This window comes from Photinus pyralis, unplaced genomic scaffold (genome assembly GCF_008802855.1).
Source record: "Photinus pyralis isolate 1611_PpyrPB1 unplaced genomic scaffold, Ppyr1.3 Ppyr1.4_LG2, whole genome shotgun sequence".
In the NCBI taxonomy this organism is placed as follows: domain Eukaryota; kingdom Metazoa; phylum Arthropoda; class Insecta; order Coleoptera; family Lampyridae; genus Photinus; species Photinus pyralis.
In genome coordinates this window covers 51,886,433-51,905,342 of record NW_022170403.1, presented here as the reverse complement: position 1 = coordinate 51,905,342, position 18,910 = coordinate 51,886,433, and the positions used below count along the sequence as shown (strand labels likewise).

General features: G+C 35.8%; 1 protein-coding gene across 1 annotated transcript; it reads left to right on the top strand.

The window, feature by feature from the left end:
- The first annotated feature begins 3,233 nt into the window (after positions 1-3,233).
- Positions 3,234-11,103, top strand: LOC116164687 (zinc metalloproteinase nas-4-like). Its single transcript, XM_031478887.1, has 6 exons — positions 3,234-3,446; positions 3,502-3,636; positions 10,276-10,388; positions 10,543-10,732; positions 10,780-10,916; positions 10,967-11,103. Exons 1-6 carry the CDS (start codon positions 3,287-3,289, stop codon positions 11,069-11,071), a joined length of 840 nt encoding a protein of 279 aa, XP_031334747.1. The 5' UTR covers positions 3,234-3,286; the 3' UTR covers positions 11,072-11,103.
- Positions 11,104-18,910: the final 7,807 nt, after the last annotated feature.

Here is an 18,910-nt window from a genome sequence, read left to right as displayed (position 1 = left end):
TAATGAAAAAATCCAAGTTTCACCATTTCTTTGGGGGTGGCTCCCAAACGAAACACGTTGGTCCCTTAGTTTATTTGGAAAAAGTGCTTATCTTGATCCCCTCTATCGCCCAATTTTAATCGATAACGTTAACTCACTACAATTCACTACTTTACAAAGCAGAAATAACTGTTTTTATATAACAAAAGGGTTACATGACGTTATTAAGCCCCCCAGCTACGATCATGAAATTAATAAAAATAGGTAGGGGGTGCCTTAATTAAAGGTTTTCAACAGAAAAAATTTGCGAGAAGAGTCCGAATTTTGTACAATCAAATTTACACAAATTTACTGTAAAAGTTCACTTCATTTCGTCGAAATCTGAGATTGTTATTCGTCATTCTTATGTTGATGAAACAGAAAAATCAGAAGTGTCAGCTAATTTATGTAAAAGATTATCTTAACTTCTTCGTCTACTAAATTGAAATATGCTGGGTGTATTAAAAGTTAATGTAATAAAAGTAGCAGGGCCGTAGCTAGAACGAAAATGTATGGATGCAAACGAAATGTTGGAGGGTGCACTTATTGTTTACAAAAATGAAGTCTCGAGAGACTTGTTTGTCAAAAAACCAAACAATATATTTAAAAAAACTAATTTTATCCAATATACGAGTATATTATATAAATATTAAAAAAAAAACAAAAGATGTAACATAAAATCTGAATCTGAATTATGAACAACAATAATGTATATTTGTGATAATTAATTTACAATGTACAAAAATAGCACTATTGTACATTTTTATTTTACGATTCTGATCGTGATCGGTCAGAGGGTGCCACTTAACACCCAGAGGGTGCCAGGCACTCTCCGGCACCCCCCTGGCTACGGCTCTGAAAAGTAGTCTATGGAGGATGCGAGATATGTGCCTTCCCTTTTCGAGTGATAAGGCTGTCGATGCTAGTCACCGGTTGCTACGAAAAAGCCTTCGACCATTTAAACCTGGACTGCTAGCGTCGTATAATATTTAATATAAAAATTGAAGCCAACATCTGCAGCGCCATCACTGGGTATGACTAAAATGAGAACTAATAAATCTGAGGCGCTAAATATGAAATTTGAAAAGGACAAGTATATCCACACAAAATATTTATAAGATAACTGTTTAACTTTATACCTGATGAATTAATTTATATAATAAATAAATTTGAAGTAGATATAATTTTTGGATAATGATACCAATAGATCGTGGAATAAGCTTTTATTTAACAAATGTACATGTTTATTGCAGCGTCTAACCAATCTCCAGGATAACGGGTCATATCTTCAACTTGTTCTTGGTCGGAGAAACTATCGACATCTTCATTTGATGGATTCGGAAAAATTGAAGGAACCGAATTAGTCTTTTACTTACGCGAAAAACGTTTCTGTTTTAATGTCCTTGTTTTTAAGGTTATAAACTGCATCACATTCATCACATTTTTTTACCAAACAACTTCAGCGTCTCATTTTTAATTAATTATATAAAAGTAACACAACTAACTAACGCAAAATTACATACAATCGCTATAAAACGCCCAAATTAAATCTCGTAACATTGATGTGTGTCAAATTTCGTTTCACAAAACGCACAACTGCCCTGTGATGGCGCTGTAGATGTTGGCTTCAGTAATTTGACTGTGCTAGCAATCCAGTAATTTTTTCATCCAAGGAAAAAGCCGTTAGAAGTTAATCAATAGTTAAGCAGTATTCTCCAAAAGTACCAGTAATTTAAGTCTTCAGGTGTAAATAATTTGCATGTACGTGACTGAAGCAAGTCACGTGATGTCGACTATCTATCTATATGTCGGCCAGGAAATTTTCCAAAGGGGGTGGCAATTCAAATTCGGCGTTTGAACAACGGAAAATTATAAGTAATAGTATGAACAGATGCAGTATTTTTTCTCTAAAAAAAACGTATTTAGACTTTTGCTCTAAAATAATTAGGGGAGCTAGTAATTGACTCTACAGAAATTACCATTGTAATCCCTATGCTGCGTCGCGCTAGGCATCACCCTGTAAACAGTGCTATTTATTAATAAGTAGACATAGAAATTTACATGTATTGTTTTTCTCTATGTCTACTTTTAAATGACAAAATCTCTTCTGAAGGGCGCCTAATTTTATGCAACCAAAATAACTTCTTAATACAAATCAAGCTCTGTCTGTCAAATTAATTAATGGATATTATTGCTTTGGCTTCACAGAAAATAAATCCCTTACGCTTCTTAAACTGCTACCGCCGCTATACCAATTGACAATATCAACGTTTTCTTAAGTTGAATACATCACACACAAACGAGAATCAAAATACGGAAGTTAAAATCACAGTATTTCAATTAACTAATATGACAGCCAGATCTTGATTTGTTTTAAGAAGTTAGTTTGGATGCATTAAACTCGGCCCGTTCAGAAATGATTTGTTCATTTAAAAGTAGACATAGCGAAAACAACATAGGTACATAAATCCCTATATCTGCTTCTTAATAAATAGCACATAAGTTTTTATCAATTATATCGTCTATATAATATGATTATTTGTTTCAAAAATTTCAGTATTTTATATTCGCCATCATGGCAACACAGTATCACACTGTGAATTAAAAAAATTGCGAATCAGAAAAGTAACACAGTTTATCTCTTTGGAAAGAAAATTAAGAAAATCAACTTAAACATATATACAAGTGTATTATAATGTATTATACATTATCATACCTATATTAGAACAGAATTGATCCAAAGGCTAGATATAGGATTGATGTATACCGCAGGTAAATATTACTACACAATGTCGTTTCTGACTTACACGCTTCTGGAATATTTATAACACGTAGCTGTATGTTATTTAAATAATAAAGTATACTTGTTCATACGTGGCTTAAGATATGTCTGCTCTGCTCTGTTGTCATCAGTTTCCTTCCTGCACAGAACGGCGGCTGTACGTGTCCATTTTTGCTTCTAGTCTAAATTTAAATCTGAAATGATATCAGTCATGTACTATACTCTCAATTTCAATAGGTAATTGCTCCTTGGTGTGTAAATCAATATTTAAAAAAAAATGCGCGCAAAATAGGTAATTCAGTTTCAAAGAATTGAAGCTCATAAAACTGAGGTAAATATGAACACAGAGTTAAATAATGAAAAAAATATGTTGAATGCTTGGAAAGTGTAAGTGTAAGCATATGATGTCTGTATCAGGCCTGGTTATCATGGTTTACATACTTATAAAAACATCTAAAGAAAGAATTATGATCTCCCTTTTGCAACATGTTGGTCAAACAGAACATTTTGAGTATAAAGGCTTGGAGCAATATTTGCAAGGACCAATCAGTTGTATTAAAAATGAAAGGCGTAGCTGGGTTTATTTTGTGCATTTTGGTTCATATGCAGATAGATTTCTGTTCTGCGGGAACAACAGAAGCTCCAGGTAATTACTTAAAGTGTACAATAAAATTATTGATAAACGCTGCTATCTTGTACAGTTGAAGAAGTATGCGCAACGCCATTTTATAGGTTAGCCAAGGACATACGAAGGCCAAGGAAACGGAATGGACTAGTTGACACCGAATATCGATGGAAAAATGCCACAATTTGTTATATAATAACTGGAACCTTCAGTAAGTTTATGTTTGATTGTAAACGTATTTATTTACTACACTTCAATTGATTTAATGCAATACATATTCTGGCACACTTCTGCTTTAGCACACATTTCCAAACATAGACAATAGACATACACCGGGTGTCACCCCTATCGGTGTCATACTTTTCTCTCCAAATGTGTTTGAGTATTGAACTCGATAGGAAAAAACCATTACCACTACAAACATTTCAATCAACGTAACGGTAATTTCTAAAGACGCAGATATGACTAGGAAGCTACTTGCGAGAAACTTTCACATGTGACACTGTGAGTAATAAATAAGTGTCGTGATAAACTGTCGAGCAAGTTGGGTGAACCATTACTATCACCATTTCTCACAAAACTGTTTACACTAGCAGCACTTACAATTTCCACAAATACTGCCACACTTAGTTGATTTCGAGTACGTACTGATGATCTGATATTAATGGCGCCAATAAGATATTGTCATGTTGCTGCGGCTGCAGTAGTTTTGTGCACTTAGGTTTAAAACAAAAGATTTCGTGTGTGTTGGGTAAAGGCGCAGAGAGACTAGCAAGTTACTTACGACATGCAGGCTGCATTTGGTAATCCTACTCTTAGTGCATCCAGGAAGGGACTGAATGTTTTGAGGTTGAGGGTTTCTTTGGTTCCTGTTAACAGTTTGGCCACCAGTACTCATCGACAGAGCTTCAACTGTGGTAGGGTTTTCTCCAATTTCATCGGGGCCACCTTAGAATGTACCGTTAACCTGCAGGTTTTTATTGGTCCATTTCCGCACAAATCTTTGCAGGTACCGCTCCTGCACATCGAGGTACCATATGTCTTAGCTCTTCCTACTCTCTTAGGAAAACCTTGTACCTGGATTCCGTTTGTAGAAGGCGACCGGTTGCCTTTCCCAATTTCTTAGCTTCTCCTTTCAGCGACAGGCTCACGGTATAGATGTTGTCTATGTTCCGTGTTATTGATTTTTGATACCTTTCCTCGCATTGATCATCTTCCAGCGATAGGGCTGCGTCTTGGATTTGGATGAAAGAACAGCTTAAAATCTTGTTTGGACATATTACTCCACACCAGGCGGTCGCCAATTAGAATAAGAAATCTTAAAATTGCTTACAGTATTTTTTCTTAATAATCCAAGTAACCTGGTCGTACAAGGTTTGCGATACTAAGCGCACTTAGCTCACACACAAACGCTGACAGCGTATGAACTTCACTTTGCTTTATAACACAGAATTAGATGGCAGAAAAAACTGGCTTGATAAATAAGATGGCAAATTTTCCGTAGCGGTTCAGCCGGTAGAAACTTTTAATAGGAACATACCATGATAGGAACAGAACCTTAATGAAAAACCTCGTTGTATTACAACTGCTGGATATTTCCACTTGACAAACATTTTTCCGTAATCGGACAACACGCGTTAAACTTCCTACACCACTTTGGTTAACCGGCTTCTGCATAAATTTATTACAAAAAATACCGAACTGCGTTTTCAACAAAACAAATAGAGCTGACACCTCGAGAATTTAGCGTAAACAAATGTACACGCTCTTCAATCGTCGCGAAACTAGCAGACTCGTTTTCTTGTTGTCTACAGTATTCAGGGAAATACCATCACCACCCTAGGATAAACTCGTACCTTAAGAATTTTCTAATAAATCGTCAATCACTACGAATCGGTCCAAACGGCCCCACTTCTCCGACCTGAAACGCGCAATCCTTCGTCATCAGAACCAGAACATGTGCGTTAATTTCTAACTTTCCTAACAACAAAACTTCTTATCGCAAACGACCAGATGTAACCTTGTATAAAGTACCAGTACTTGACCAGATGTATCGCATTCTTCCCCTAAACACTCAGTTATTTGTCAGTTTTCAGTGAGTTCAGTCCACAGTTCAGTCCAGGCATGAATGTGTAAGGATGTTTCGCGCCAAGCTTGAACTGAACTGAGCCGCGGCTCGCGAACTTTCAGCGCAATTAAACTCCTAGGCTCCGTTCTTAATTTTCGGTCATTTTCTCCTTTTCTTCTGCGAAAATACTACAATTAGAGTGACAGAAACACATTTCCGTGAAATTCCGCGCTTACATTACGTAGGTTTGCCTCGAAAGTCTGGTCTACGCGATCGAAAAATGCACCGATCGACCTGCACAGGTTCGCTTAGAAAGTTTGACTAAGAGTCTCTCGTCGAATACCAAAGACGAAACGACTCGAACGCAAACCAAGCATTCGCTTTGTTTTTTATGCGTCACGATGGTTTTCAGGACCAGCAACACTGTAACGTTTCGACTTCTTATCTGCTTGAATACTCGTTTCTTATCTTTACGCGCTTTATTTTCTCGAATATTAGTTTTGTTCTTTTTGATTATGAACCCGTACACGTATAAAATTTCCTATATCGGCAAATATGTAAATTTAATAAAAAATCTTTAAAGCCTAAGGCGACCACCTGTTACAACTCAGGTGAAAAAATAAAACTCCAAAAAAATGTTCGGGCAGGTAGGAATATCCAGATAGACAGTATACACCCTTTTAGGAAATGTTACTTTTTTGGAGACTTAGTTTCTCATATGAACGATTTAGCAGGTATAAGAGAACGTGTAACGAACGGAACGTATAAAAAAAGTGAGAAAAAACTTTCATTTTGAAATTGTCACAAGTATCTAAATTCTAACACTTGAGCTAAATCTTGAAATTAAAGGTAGGTAAGTATTAGTGAAATTATCCAACCTACCAAAATGAACTTTGGACGGACGAGTTTCAGTATATTCGTATCAGTAGTAAGTGCAAGGTGGTTCAAATTAGTGGTTCACGATTGGGAACTCCGTAACGGTAAGAGATACTAGATACAGTTAGCACTTTTGTGTACTTTTTCTTTGGAGAATCTAAACACGTTAAATGTAGAAGCTACAGGCTACTACTTTCTTCGTTCTTATGGACGCCATATTGGATTTTTACTGAATGAGATAAAAGAAAAGTTACCGTAGATGTTTTGTTGAATAATTATTGTAAAACATTTGATTTTGAAAAGTTTCTTCTAAACGTATGTTAAAGTATAGAGTGAAACACGTCAATGTTTTTCTTTTTTTGTCCTCTATCTCATTACGTAAACATTCAATATGGCGCCCATAAGAAATAAGAAAGTAGTAGCCTGCAGCTTCTACATCTAGCGTACCATGGAAAGTGCTAACGGGAACCGTCCATTTCGGACCGTTTAAAGCTAGGGAAAATGAAAACAAAATTGACATTTACAGTTTTTCGGTGTTATGTCATGCGTTTTTTTAGTCGCAAAAAGGGGTAACTTTGGCTCCATTTAACCTACAATGCATCTCTCATCGTTTGCGGATATCCCAATGGCGAACCACGAATTTGAAGCGCCCTGTATATTACGTTGTGTAGTCAATGAGATCTCATTAACTATAATTTATAACATTTTTTTTAAATGTAGTTATTTTTGCCTTTATTTTTGAGTGGGCGTGGTTTCAGCCAAAGTTGCTCTACCAACCCAATCCACTATAGGCCAGTCAAATTAGGAAAAATAGCGGAAATAATTGAAAGAAAGCTGAAAATTGGGATAGAGGTACATTAGGGCTTGTATTCGAACATACTAAAAGTCGGGACCAAAACTCCAATGGCTCGAGCCGCCATCTTGGAAAAAAGGTGCTCCAAATCACTTTTTCGCTGATATCTCGGTAACCGTGCATTCTAGCAAGGATATGAAATATATATATAAATATAAATGTAATGTAATGTAATGTAATGTAATGTAATGTAATGTCATGTAATGTAATGTAATGTAATGTAAATATATATATGAAAAAAGAAAGATAATAAAACTTTGTATAAAAAAGATGGTACGCACTTTTTTTGTATTTTCGTTATTTACGTCGATCCACATTGAATATAGAGCATAATCTTTTTTCAGATGCAGGTGCATTACTTTCAGCGCTCGCGTGCTTTAAACATATGTTTAAAAAATTGACTGACATTGTTAAGGCCTGTTGACCACCTAAGAGAAGGAAATAATACATAATATATTTATTTTTATGCTATATAGCCGAATACAAAAGATACCTACATAAGGAAACTAAGAAAAATAAATATTGCCAAAATCCGAAGTCGTCTGAACTACTTGTAATGGATATGGGGCATTTACAAAAAAAATATAAATCAAACTTGACTTCATTTCATAAAAAAAATACTAAAAATAATAAACTAAACTAAACAATTCCATTAACAATTCGCGAAATAGTACATAGCGCTGTTCCAGTATACACACCTGAACTTTTTTCGTGAAAGCGGGATAGGTAAGATATCTTTTTCTATTTCGGTGTCACAATGATGATTTTGTACAACTGTTTTCGGCCGAAAACAGTTGTACAAAGACAGTGATTATAGTCGTTTTTTTTGGTAACTCATCTCTTAAGTTGGCAGTTACTAGTTAGCACAAGTAGGTACTTCGTTGTGTACTTCCATGTTTGAATTTCAAAATGTCAGTCTTACTACGCTGCCAACCTAAAACTTAACGGCATAAAAAGTGTTCCTAACATAAAACATGTTAGTTCTAATGTTCCCTACAGTTTCTGATAATGATTTTTTTAATTAAATTAAAGCACCGAAATAGAAAAAATAGTATGAAAAACGCGTTTTACAATGCTTTCTTGTAATACTTCTATCTTGCGGACACTCGTGGCTACGCTTCGCGTCGCCACTCTTGCCACAAGATAGTCGTATTACAATAGGTCGCATTGTAACACTTGTCTTTCAATATACTATTTTCATTTCGCGCGGTAGAATGGAATAAAGCCTTGGAGCAATGCACTGAGCACATCGTTTACCGATTGTTTTTTCAGACCTTGGAAAAAGTATATTATGGTCTTCCTGGCGTGTATAATGAGCATGTTGGGCAGTCATTTTGGATGTTTTTATGAACTGGAGGATTTTGTTACAGTAAAGTTGGCGTTAATTCATTACATTTGATTCCTTATACAGGGTGGTGCCCAGCGCAACGCAGCACAGAGATGTCAATGGTAATTTCTTTATAGTCAATTACTAGCTCCCCTAATTATTTTAGAGCAAAAATCTAAAGAAGTTTTTTTAGAGAAAAAAATACTGCATTACTTATAATTTTCCGTTTTTCAAAACCGTAGAAATTAACAAAATAAAAAGGTTCATTTTTCAATAAAACAGATATGCCTTGGAATTACCTAAAGATACAGCGATCACGTTTCATTATTTGCCTTGGCGTTTATTAAATTTATACTTGTTTATAAATTAGTTAATCATAAAATTGTTTATCATGTATTTAACTGACGAGAAATGTTAAAGTTAAAGTTGTTTTATGCTGGAAATAATGCCCGCCAAGTAACGTGTGTATTTAGTGTTAAGTAACCCAATTGGCCGATTCCAAGCAGTAGGTAGGTACAAGATTACAGAATTAAATATAAAAATCGTTGGACGTCAAACAACAATAACTTACATGCGATGCGCTTGTAGTTTGTTAAAAGATTCCCAAACATCAAGCATCACTGATTTATAAAAATGTAATTTTTTATTTTGTCGATTTCTACGGTTTTGAAAAACGGAAAATAATTATAAGTAATCGTATGAACAGATGCAGTATTTTTTTCTCTACAAAAACTTCTTTAGACTTTTGCTCTAAAATAATTAGGGGAGCTAGTAATTGACTATAAAGAAATTACCATTGACATCCCTGTGCTGCGTCGTGCTAGGCACCACCCTGTATAAGGCTGTATAAGGATTCACTAGCATAAAATACCCCCAGCCAACAATTCCATACATTAACAGTGATTGTATTAACGAGAAATACAAAACACACATCTGTTGAGTGAGTACGATATGTCGTAAGTGTTTAATTTTAGATAAAACTGCCCTTCTCTTCACTGGTCAACGGGCCCTAAAATGTCAACTAAATCAATTTTTTAAACATATTCATGTTTAAAGCACGCGGGCGCTGAAAGTAATGCACCTACATCTGAAAAAAGATTATGCTCTATATTCAATGTGGAATATCGACGTAAATATCGAAAATACAAAAAAAGTGCATACCATCTTTTTTATACAAAATTTTATTATCTTTCTTTTTTTATATGAAACTTTACTTGCTAGAATGCACGATTACCGAGATATCAGCGAAAAAGTGATTTGGAGTACCTCTTTTCCAAGATGGTGGCTCGAGCTCTAGGAGTTTCGACCCCGACTTTTAGTATGTTCGAATACAAGCCCTAATGTACCTCTATACCAATTTTCACCTTTCTTTCAATTACTTCCGCTATTCGTGGAAATTTGATCTAATTTGACTGTACTACTATATATTTACAAATATCCATCCGAACCCGGATTCGAACCATAGACCCTTAGTACCGTAGTCCAGCTTCAACTGAACTGCGCCACACGGGCCGGCAAGTTGACTATAGGAAATGTTAATTGTTTTTCCATATTTTAAAAAGCAACATGTGTTGGAAGCACATTTTCAAACGTTTAGTGTGATTGCAAACTCATATTTAAAATACGACGTCGTGTAAAATCAATAATCTGGAATTTTCATTATACTTATAATTGAAATATTACTCGCTTGGTCTTGGTCACTCAATTGCATCTTTTGTGTTTCAAGCTGAGGAAGAGCAGAAAACTATTAGAACATCTCTGGCCACAGGATTCGTGGGAACGTGTCTCAGAGCAATAGAGTGCAAAGATTGTTGCGGTGGGGACTATGTATTTATAAAGGTAAACATCTTATCCTTGCCACAAAAGATTTTCCCTGCGTCACAATCTTTTCAATTAAACTATGGCACGTGATTAAATGAATACGTGAGTTGCGATCACCCAGAGACAGTCTTTTGGTAATGGCTTATCTTACTTTTTATATTTGGTATTGTAGAATGATGAGCCAGGTTGTTTATCTCCGGTTGGACGCGTGGACGGCCCTCAAGAGTTAAACTTGGGGGAAGGTTGCACGGAGAAGGGCACTATATTGCACGAAACCTTGCATGCAGCTGGGTTCACGCATGAGCAAAACAACCCAAACAGAGATGACTACGTTATCGTGTTGGAAGAAAACGTAATCCCTGGTGATATGAAACTCATTCAGTGATACAGTTGCTATTGTTATTTGCAGATGAACTGGTCAATTTTGAAAAGTTCTCACCCGATTACGTAACGAGTTTTGGAGCCCCTTATGATGTTTGCAGTATTATGCATTACGACGAATGCTCCTTTTCTGTAAATGGCAAAAAGACTCTTCTTCCCAAGGAGGTATGGAAGCGACTGCTCTCTGATACATCTAATTTTGTAATTTTTTCTAGCCACCAAATTGTACTATGGGATTTATAAATGAACTAAGCCCAATTGATAGACTCAAAGTAAATTTGATGTACAACTGTACTGACTATTTATTGGACTGTGATTAAGATATCTAATGTAAAGCGATGTAAGTTTTGTTGTGAAGATCATTAATAACATTTGTGCAACGTTTGTAAATGTTTATCAAACTAATAAACGTGAATTTCAGTGTCAGTTTCATTTTCAAAATCTTAATTAAAAAGGAGGGTTGAGTGATCCGTTATTCCGTTAGTGTAAGCTAAAGGGAACGGAAGTGTTTTTTCTAGTAAGACATGCTTATATTATTTAGTTTCGGAAGAAATTAAAATCAATGGTTTCGGTAAGTTAAGTGTTAAACATAATTTATTTTTCGAACGATTGTTTAAACCATGTACTACGTTCCGATAGTGATACTGTATATTCTCTGCTCGTTTAGGAGTGGTTTGGCATCAGAAAAAGGTTATACTTATAATGTATTGCGTTCGTTTCTTTTCAAGGGTGGAAATTTCACTCGTGTTGATAGGTAATACTGAATAAGCTAGTATAAGTGACGTCTGTCACAACTTTACAGCCACGCAAAACATATGTTACCATGTGTTGAGTAGTACTCTACTGTGCAACGAACCTAACATTAAATTACTAACAAATTTCCAAAAATGTGTGGTGTCAATTTTGAGAGACTATGAAAGACTGGTTTTCTAATCTTAGTAAAACAAAAAAGAGAAGAGTAGGATAAATAAACCATGTTACGATAACTGAGTTCTGGCAAATCTGGTTATGCAAGTACCAAGAAGTGTTTGCAGGTAACTTGTGAAAATTCTCGTAATTGCTCTTTTTCTCTAAAATTATCTACATAGCTTATCTATCTATAGCTACCTGCTTATCGCTTAAAATAGGTACAGCGGCATATAGTTCGTCATCGCCAGATATTTTGATATTCCGACACGCAGCGCTCGCATGCGTGTATGTACACTAATATTTGAATCAATAAAATACTATGATCTGATTCCCGTAACAAAGTAATCATAGGCAGAATGCTTTCAATCGAAATTTAACCCTTATATACGGAGTTAACAATAATAATAATGTTTTATTTGCCCAACAGAAACACCCATTTAAAGGACAAACGCGAAAATACACAAAGAAAAGTTATTAATACTAAATTAGAGTAAATGAGTAAATGTGAAAATAAACAAAAAGAAAACGAAACATTTTGGTCAGCAGAAATAACAAATAAATACGAAAAAAATCGCTTTTGTTTGGTCAATGGCGCGGTAAACGAATAATGCAAGGTTACATTAATTTATTGAAATTGAGTGAGTTTTGCACGCGGAGGATGGTCTTCATCCGATTTCAATGTAAGTTAGTCCTTAAATGTATTTTGTCCCTTGTTTTTTATCTTTTCCAAAATGGACGTTTGCAAACATAAATTTTTTTGTCTTAACAACAATAAAGATTATTATTATTATGAAAAACCCGGTTTCAACCGGTAACTAATTTTTTTTGTAAAAAAATATTACATAGCCTGGACTAAAAATTTTCTAGTTGCGTCACTGATACATAATGATAAAAAGAGAAATTAATATAAAATCAGAATACTGTTCCTGAACATTGCGGCAACCGTCTGTCACAATAAACGAGACAGTCCGTTGACGTGCTTTGACATTTTTATACGCGTGTTTGTTTGCAAAGAACGTTGAAATTTTAAACAAAATATTTTTAAGCAACATGTAAAAAACCTATGGCTGTCGGCAATAACTAGTGATAAAAAGGGAGTTTAGCAATAAAATAAAAGTATATTTGTTTGTACAAACGAACCCTCTGCTTGCATGAATGCTTCATATAAACATCTCGGCATATGCGTCCCCATTCGCGTTCAGCACGCTACGTACGACGGGAAGTTGGGGTTAAAGGCCACCCTGTTAGAATTACTTTAACGAGTTTTGCTTTTCGTATGAAACTCGCTCATGCCAATCATATTTGGTGTATCTGTCATTGACTGCGCGTAAAATGTACCTCCAATTATCATCTCTCATTGAATACAAAAACTAAATAAAAAAGTTATTTTCAGAGAGGCTACGTGCTGTATTGTTAGTCAAACGTAGCAAATAATCGACAATAAGCCAAAAACTAACCGGCGGCCCGTCGCTCACAATCCATAGATAGTAACGTATGGAAATAGAACAATGTGCTCAGAATTCATAAAAAGAATTGAATTTTATTCTTTTGGGGCATTATTCTGATTTAAATTGTTTTCTATTGACAGTAAATTGGTTTTTGAATAATTTACTGCAAGTCAGGAGCGAGTCTCGACTTTAACAGTCAACAACGCATTTGTCCATGCAGCTTTGTTTAATTAAATTCGTAATTTTATTTACACCGGCTAGAAAATATAACACAGCAATACGTACCATTGTTTAATATGGGACGTTGGCTAAAACACATTTTATAACTTTTTTACATATAGAATAGAGGATAGGACTTCCCGTCCTATATATGGAAAAACGTTACCCACAATGCAGCTGTGACTGGCAGTACAATAGTCAGGCGTAAAAACGAGAAACAAATTGCTTTAATGAAACTTTCTGTGTTAAAAACTGTGGAAATGACGAAAATGTATTTTAAAGATATACTAATGCTACTTGTAGGCATTAAATTAAGAACCGGGTTTTACTTTTCACTTGAATCCAATTGATATCCCCCTATACGAATTGTTTCCATCGATATTACTTGTCAGACAAACCGAACTTTAGTTAAGATATTACTTATTAGTGAAGCAAAAGAATAGTGTAGTATGTAAAAAGGGAATAGTGGAACATTTATAGTAAATATTAATAACCTTTTAGCCGCTTCACTCGATTTTAAACATTTACATAATTGTGCAATTGGAACACACAACATAAGGTGTTGTCAAAAATAACAATTCTATTTCTATACACAATTAATGTACACCAAATTTCATAACAAATTTATTACTTAACAAGAACAGCAATTTTTGTTCTGCGAATATATAAAAATATTCAGTCCTACAACGCAAAAAATACACGAGGCACGTTAACAAATATGTCGATTTTAATTTCAAAATTCCCTTAATTACTTTGAAGTTTTGAAACAAAGCATTTGTAATCATCATAAATGATCATAATATATACTGACTTCTCCAAAGCATTTGACAAGGTAGATTACAGCTTGGTGCTGAGCAAATTGGACAAAATTGGTTTCTCTACTTCGCTTCTCCTACTGTTTGAATCATACCTTAGTGGTAGACTACAACGTGTTCAATACAAAAATTACATATCTGACTCTGCTGTCGTTACGTCAGGAGTTCCGCAAGGATCTAACCTCGGTCCCCTAGTGTTCTTAATCTTCATAAATGATTTGCCTTCTTTACTTTCCTGTAACACCTTACTATTCGCTGACGATTTAAGATTTTTACATCCATTTATAGTAATGATGATTGCGTTTACCTCCAAACACAAATAAATAAACTTAGTGAATGGTGTTCAAAAAACAATCTTCACTTAAGCATAATGCAAAGTAGTTTCGTTTTCAAGAAAATATCAACCTCTTTTGCATCCTTATCAATTTAATGATATTCAGTTTAAACGTTGTACATCGGTCACGGATTTGGGAATTATATTTGATCTCAAACTTTCCTTTTCGGAACATATATCGGTGACTATTGCTTCTGCTCTAAAAATCCTTGGCCTTATTATCAGAAATTGTCGTGATTTTTCCAATATTTTTGCTATCAAATCTCTGTATGCTGCGATCCAAACTAGAGTATGGTGCTCTTATTTGGTATCCTTACTACGACTGCCATAGAACAACCCTGGAAGCAGTGCAGCGTAACTTTCTGAAGTTTTTATCGTTTAAATTGGACAGAGTTTATCCCGCAATTGGTACTGATCATCAACTACTGTTATCTCGATTTCAGGTACATTCTTTAGAAGTTCGCAGAACTCTGTCAAGCCTTAACTTTCTCTTCAATGACTATTCAACCTCAAAAAATCCGGATTGAACAGATTAACTATCTACCTAATATGTTAGGATAACAATTATTGCATAGATTAAGTTACAATTAATACCAATACGGTGAGATTTCAGAGCAGGAACGCATGGTTTGCAAATTATAAACGAATGATCAGTAAATTAATGCACACTATACTGCATTCATTATGAGAAGGTAGTAGATGGCGCTGTGGTTGAAGATCGACACACACAGGAAAAATATAAAACGGCACAAAATTTGAAAAATATACATATAAATCAAACGATATCACGCTTGGATCTTTGAAATTGACTGCTAATGACAATTCAACAGTTTAGTTCGTAACTGAAACTTCTAAAAGACAGAATTCGTCATTCGTTTTATTTTTCAGGGTAATACTGACTCGTGTTTTAAACAATCACAGTGAAGGTCAAACTGTCCCTATGCTTTCTACCGCTACCTTCTTAAAATGAATAGCGTATAATTATTTGTTTAGATGGTAGGTACCTACGTAAGAAAATTAACTGTATATAAACCAAAGATTGATTAGGAATAAATTAGTATTTAGCGAATGCTTTTACCCATTTTGGGTGTAAGGTTTTCAGTCTTCAATTTGGCATAAATGACGCTCAGCCGCCTTACAATTATGACACGAAATAATAATAGGACCTGGAAATAAGATAAAAATGGCTGCAGAAAAAGCTTGCAGCATCAAACTACCAAAGATGATGCTACCGATATTTATTGATAGCGCCGAAAATTAGATGACCTTCCAGGCCATCTTCGAAAAGGTAATACACGAGTCCAGTCGCGGGAAGCGATGCCCCAGGCAAAAAGAGCAAGGTATGTTTCAGACCAAGGGCAGCCACTATGGTAGATCTACATATCTAAAAATCAAGAAGTAGCGGTAGCCAGCATGGTAGCTCGAGCAGAAGAGAAGAACAGCTGGAAAAAATTGGGGAAATTCCAAGAGTAGAATGTCCCAACAAGATGAAGAATGTGAAGAACACATGAACTAGTCCAGTCCCACAACAGAGCGGAAAGTAGTATTTGACGCATTGTCTAAAGTTGCTAATATAAACAGAGCTAATATAAACAGTAAATAAAATTAAGCACGTGGGACCAACAGCGCAACAGGATCTTTGGGATCTTATGGAGGAAGCATCACTACGATATCACGGCCGACGTAGGAAAGATGTCCCGGCGCCGCAAAAGGGAATTTGTCACGGCTAGTTAGCCGAAACGGGTCTTCCAGTGAAACAACCACCAAGGTTGGACAAAGCTCGTATAATTAGTGAATAAAAATGTAGACTAAGAATAAAATAAGAATACAAGCGTTGTAAATCCTCGGGCATTAGCAGGTATAACACCTTAGTCTTGGCTAAAAATCTACATACACACAAAAGATATTTAATTGCACAAAACAGTAAATAAATTAGCAATTTTGGGCAAAAGCCCAGCTGATCACTTATAAAGTAGGTAGGTATAACTTAATCTAACATTTACAGACGGATAGATAAACAAATTCTCTAACTGAATTACCTTACGTTAACAGCAACGATAAAGGAAAATATAAGACACTTAATTAGGCATACATCTGCAGCTTTTGTATTCATTGCAGACCAATTCGTCACGCAATTGGTAAACATAAACGGCAAAATAAACTAACGACAAAAACGATTACCAACAGGGTACATGTACGTTTGTAATTTCCGGTAGTTGATAAAACATTTGCTTAGCGATTTTTCGATCTTAGATACATGTAATCAATAGTAGTTATACAGGGGGGTTCCTGGACCACTTCAAGGTCGCTCGCTACCTGGTGGTGACCTTGGAAAGTAGTTCAAGGTGGCGTGGCTGTGACCTTTGGGAATTGGGTCAAGGTGAGAGTTGAATGACACGTGATCGGTGACCTTGGAAATTAGTTCAAGGTGAAAGTCGCGCGCCACGTGGGCGGTGACCTTGGAAATTAGGTCAAGGTGAAATTCGCGTGCCACGTGGGCGGCGACCTCAATTTTCATCCGAGGCTATTGACCCCATTAATGTTCAAGGTCATCCGAGATCATTGACCCCCAATTAACTTTCAAGGTCGTCCGAGCTCATTGCTACAATAAATTACAAGGTCATCCGAGGTCATTGGTCCCATTAATTTTGAAGGTCATTCGAGGACATTGACCGCATTAATGTTAAGGTCATTCGAGGTCGTTGATCTCATTAATTGTCAAGGTCATCGGAGGCTATTAAATTCTCAAGGACATCCGCGCTCATTGGCCCTCCTAAAATATTAAGACCGTACGATGTCGTTTGCTCCGTTTTGTTGTGATATCAAATTACATTTTCAAGGTTATCCGAGGTCATTGCCCCAATAAATTTTCAATTTCAATCGAGGGGATTGACCCCGTTTTATGTAGTGTCAAATTACATTTTTAAGGTCATCCGAGGTCATTGAACCATATAATTTCGATGTCATTGTAAACTTCAAGGTCATCGGTTGTCATTGACCCCATTAATTTTCACTCATCCAAGGTCATCGACTCCTCCATAAATTCCCAAGGTCATCGACCCCATTAATTTTCAATGTCATCCGAAGTCATTGACCCCCGTTAATTTTTAAGGGCATCCGAGGTTATTGATCATATCTTTGTGGTACAGGTCATCCGAGGGCATTGATCCCATTTTTGTAGTGTCAAATTACATTTTTAAGGTCATCCGAGCTCATTGAACCATTTAATTTCGAGGTCATTGGCCTACATTCTTAAGGTCATTCTAGATCATCGACTTTTTGGGAGTGTTGCCCTCTGTTACTAACCTTGCGGTGACCTTGGACAGTAGGTCAAGGTAAAGTCCAAAGATCGCTCGCTCCCCGCTCTCCCCTGTAGTAACCGGCAAGGTATCAATCAAAGGTCATTTCTCGTTTCCAAATGATCTTTTACAAACTAGAGATGAGTTCAAGGTCACATTATTATGATATAAAGCGCGTCCGTGTACCTGATAATTCCGTCAGTCATCGCCTTGAATTAAAGATGGATTTCTCCGATTTAAACCGTAATACGTTGTGCAAACCTTTTAAAAATCCTAGTGAGCTTGAATTATCGAAAAAGTACGAAGGTTGGAAGTTGATGTGATTAATACCAAGTACGGAGAACGGATAATAATAGATACTCATGATTTTAAGTGTATATTACCTCAACGCTTTTTTAACTATTTCAAAGAAGGGAACCGCATGGAGGAATTTAAAAAATCGTTAAAGGCACGTGATGTGTACATGGCTAGTTCGGGTGCAGTAGGAAAAACAACTAATATAACGTTCTCTTCATAGTAGTAATGTGTGTTGACCGTGATTCAGGCTGTCGATTGTAAAATATTTAGTTGTAACGTAATTGTGAACCAGTGAACTCATCATTTAAATACATAATGCAGGAAGCAATAAATTCATTTGTGGAACGATCAAAGCAGCGAAGTACGCCTTTATATATGGATACACCGAATTGTTGCAACGGTAGTGTAAATAATAATAGTTTAATATGCTGCTTACCTCGTCAAAATAGCGATGATAGTAGTGCTACTAACCAAAATGTAGAAAGTGTAGATGATGGTTATTCTACAATTGCTGAATGTGCATCAATCGCGGAATGTGCATCGTTACGTGACTATGATAAAGAAGTGGAGGTGTATGAAAAAGCGCTCAAAGAAAACTTAATCGATTGTGTTTATTATAAACTATCGAATAGCAACCATCATGCAAAGTATGTGGAAATCGGTTACAGCACATTCATGAATCTTGCACCGGTACTACGTATTGGAAGCGGCAACTACGAACGGGGTCACGTTATGGTTATGAAACTTGAAGAATGGAATGAACTTCTAAGGTGGTATTCGTATGTGCAGGTGCAGTTTTCCCGATCTCACGAAACCGAAAGTAAAATTAATTGGTCCG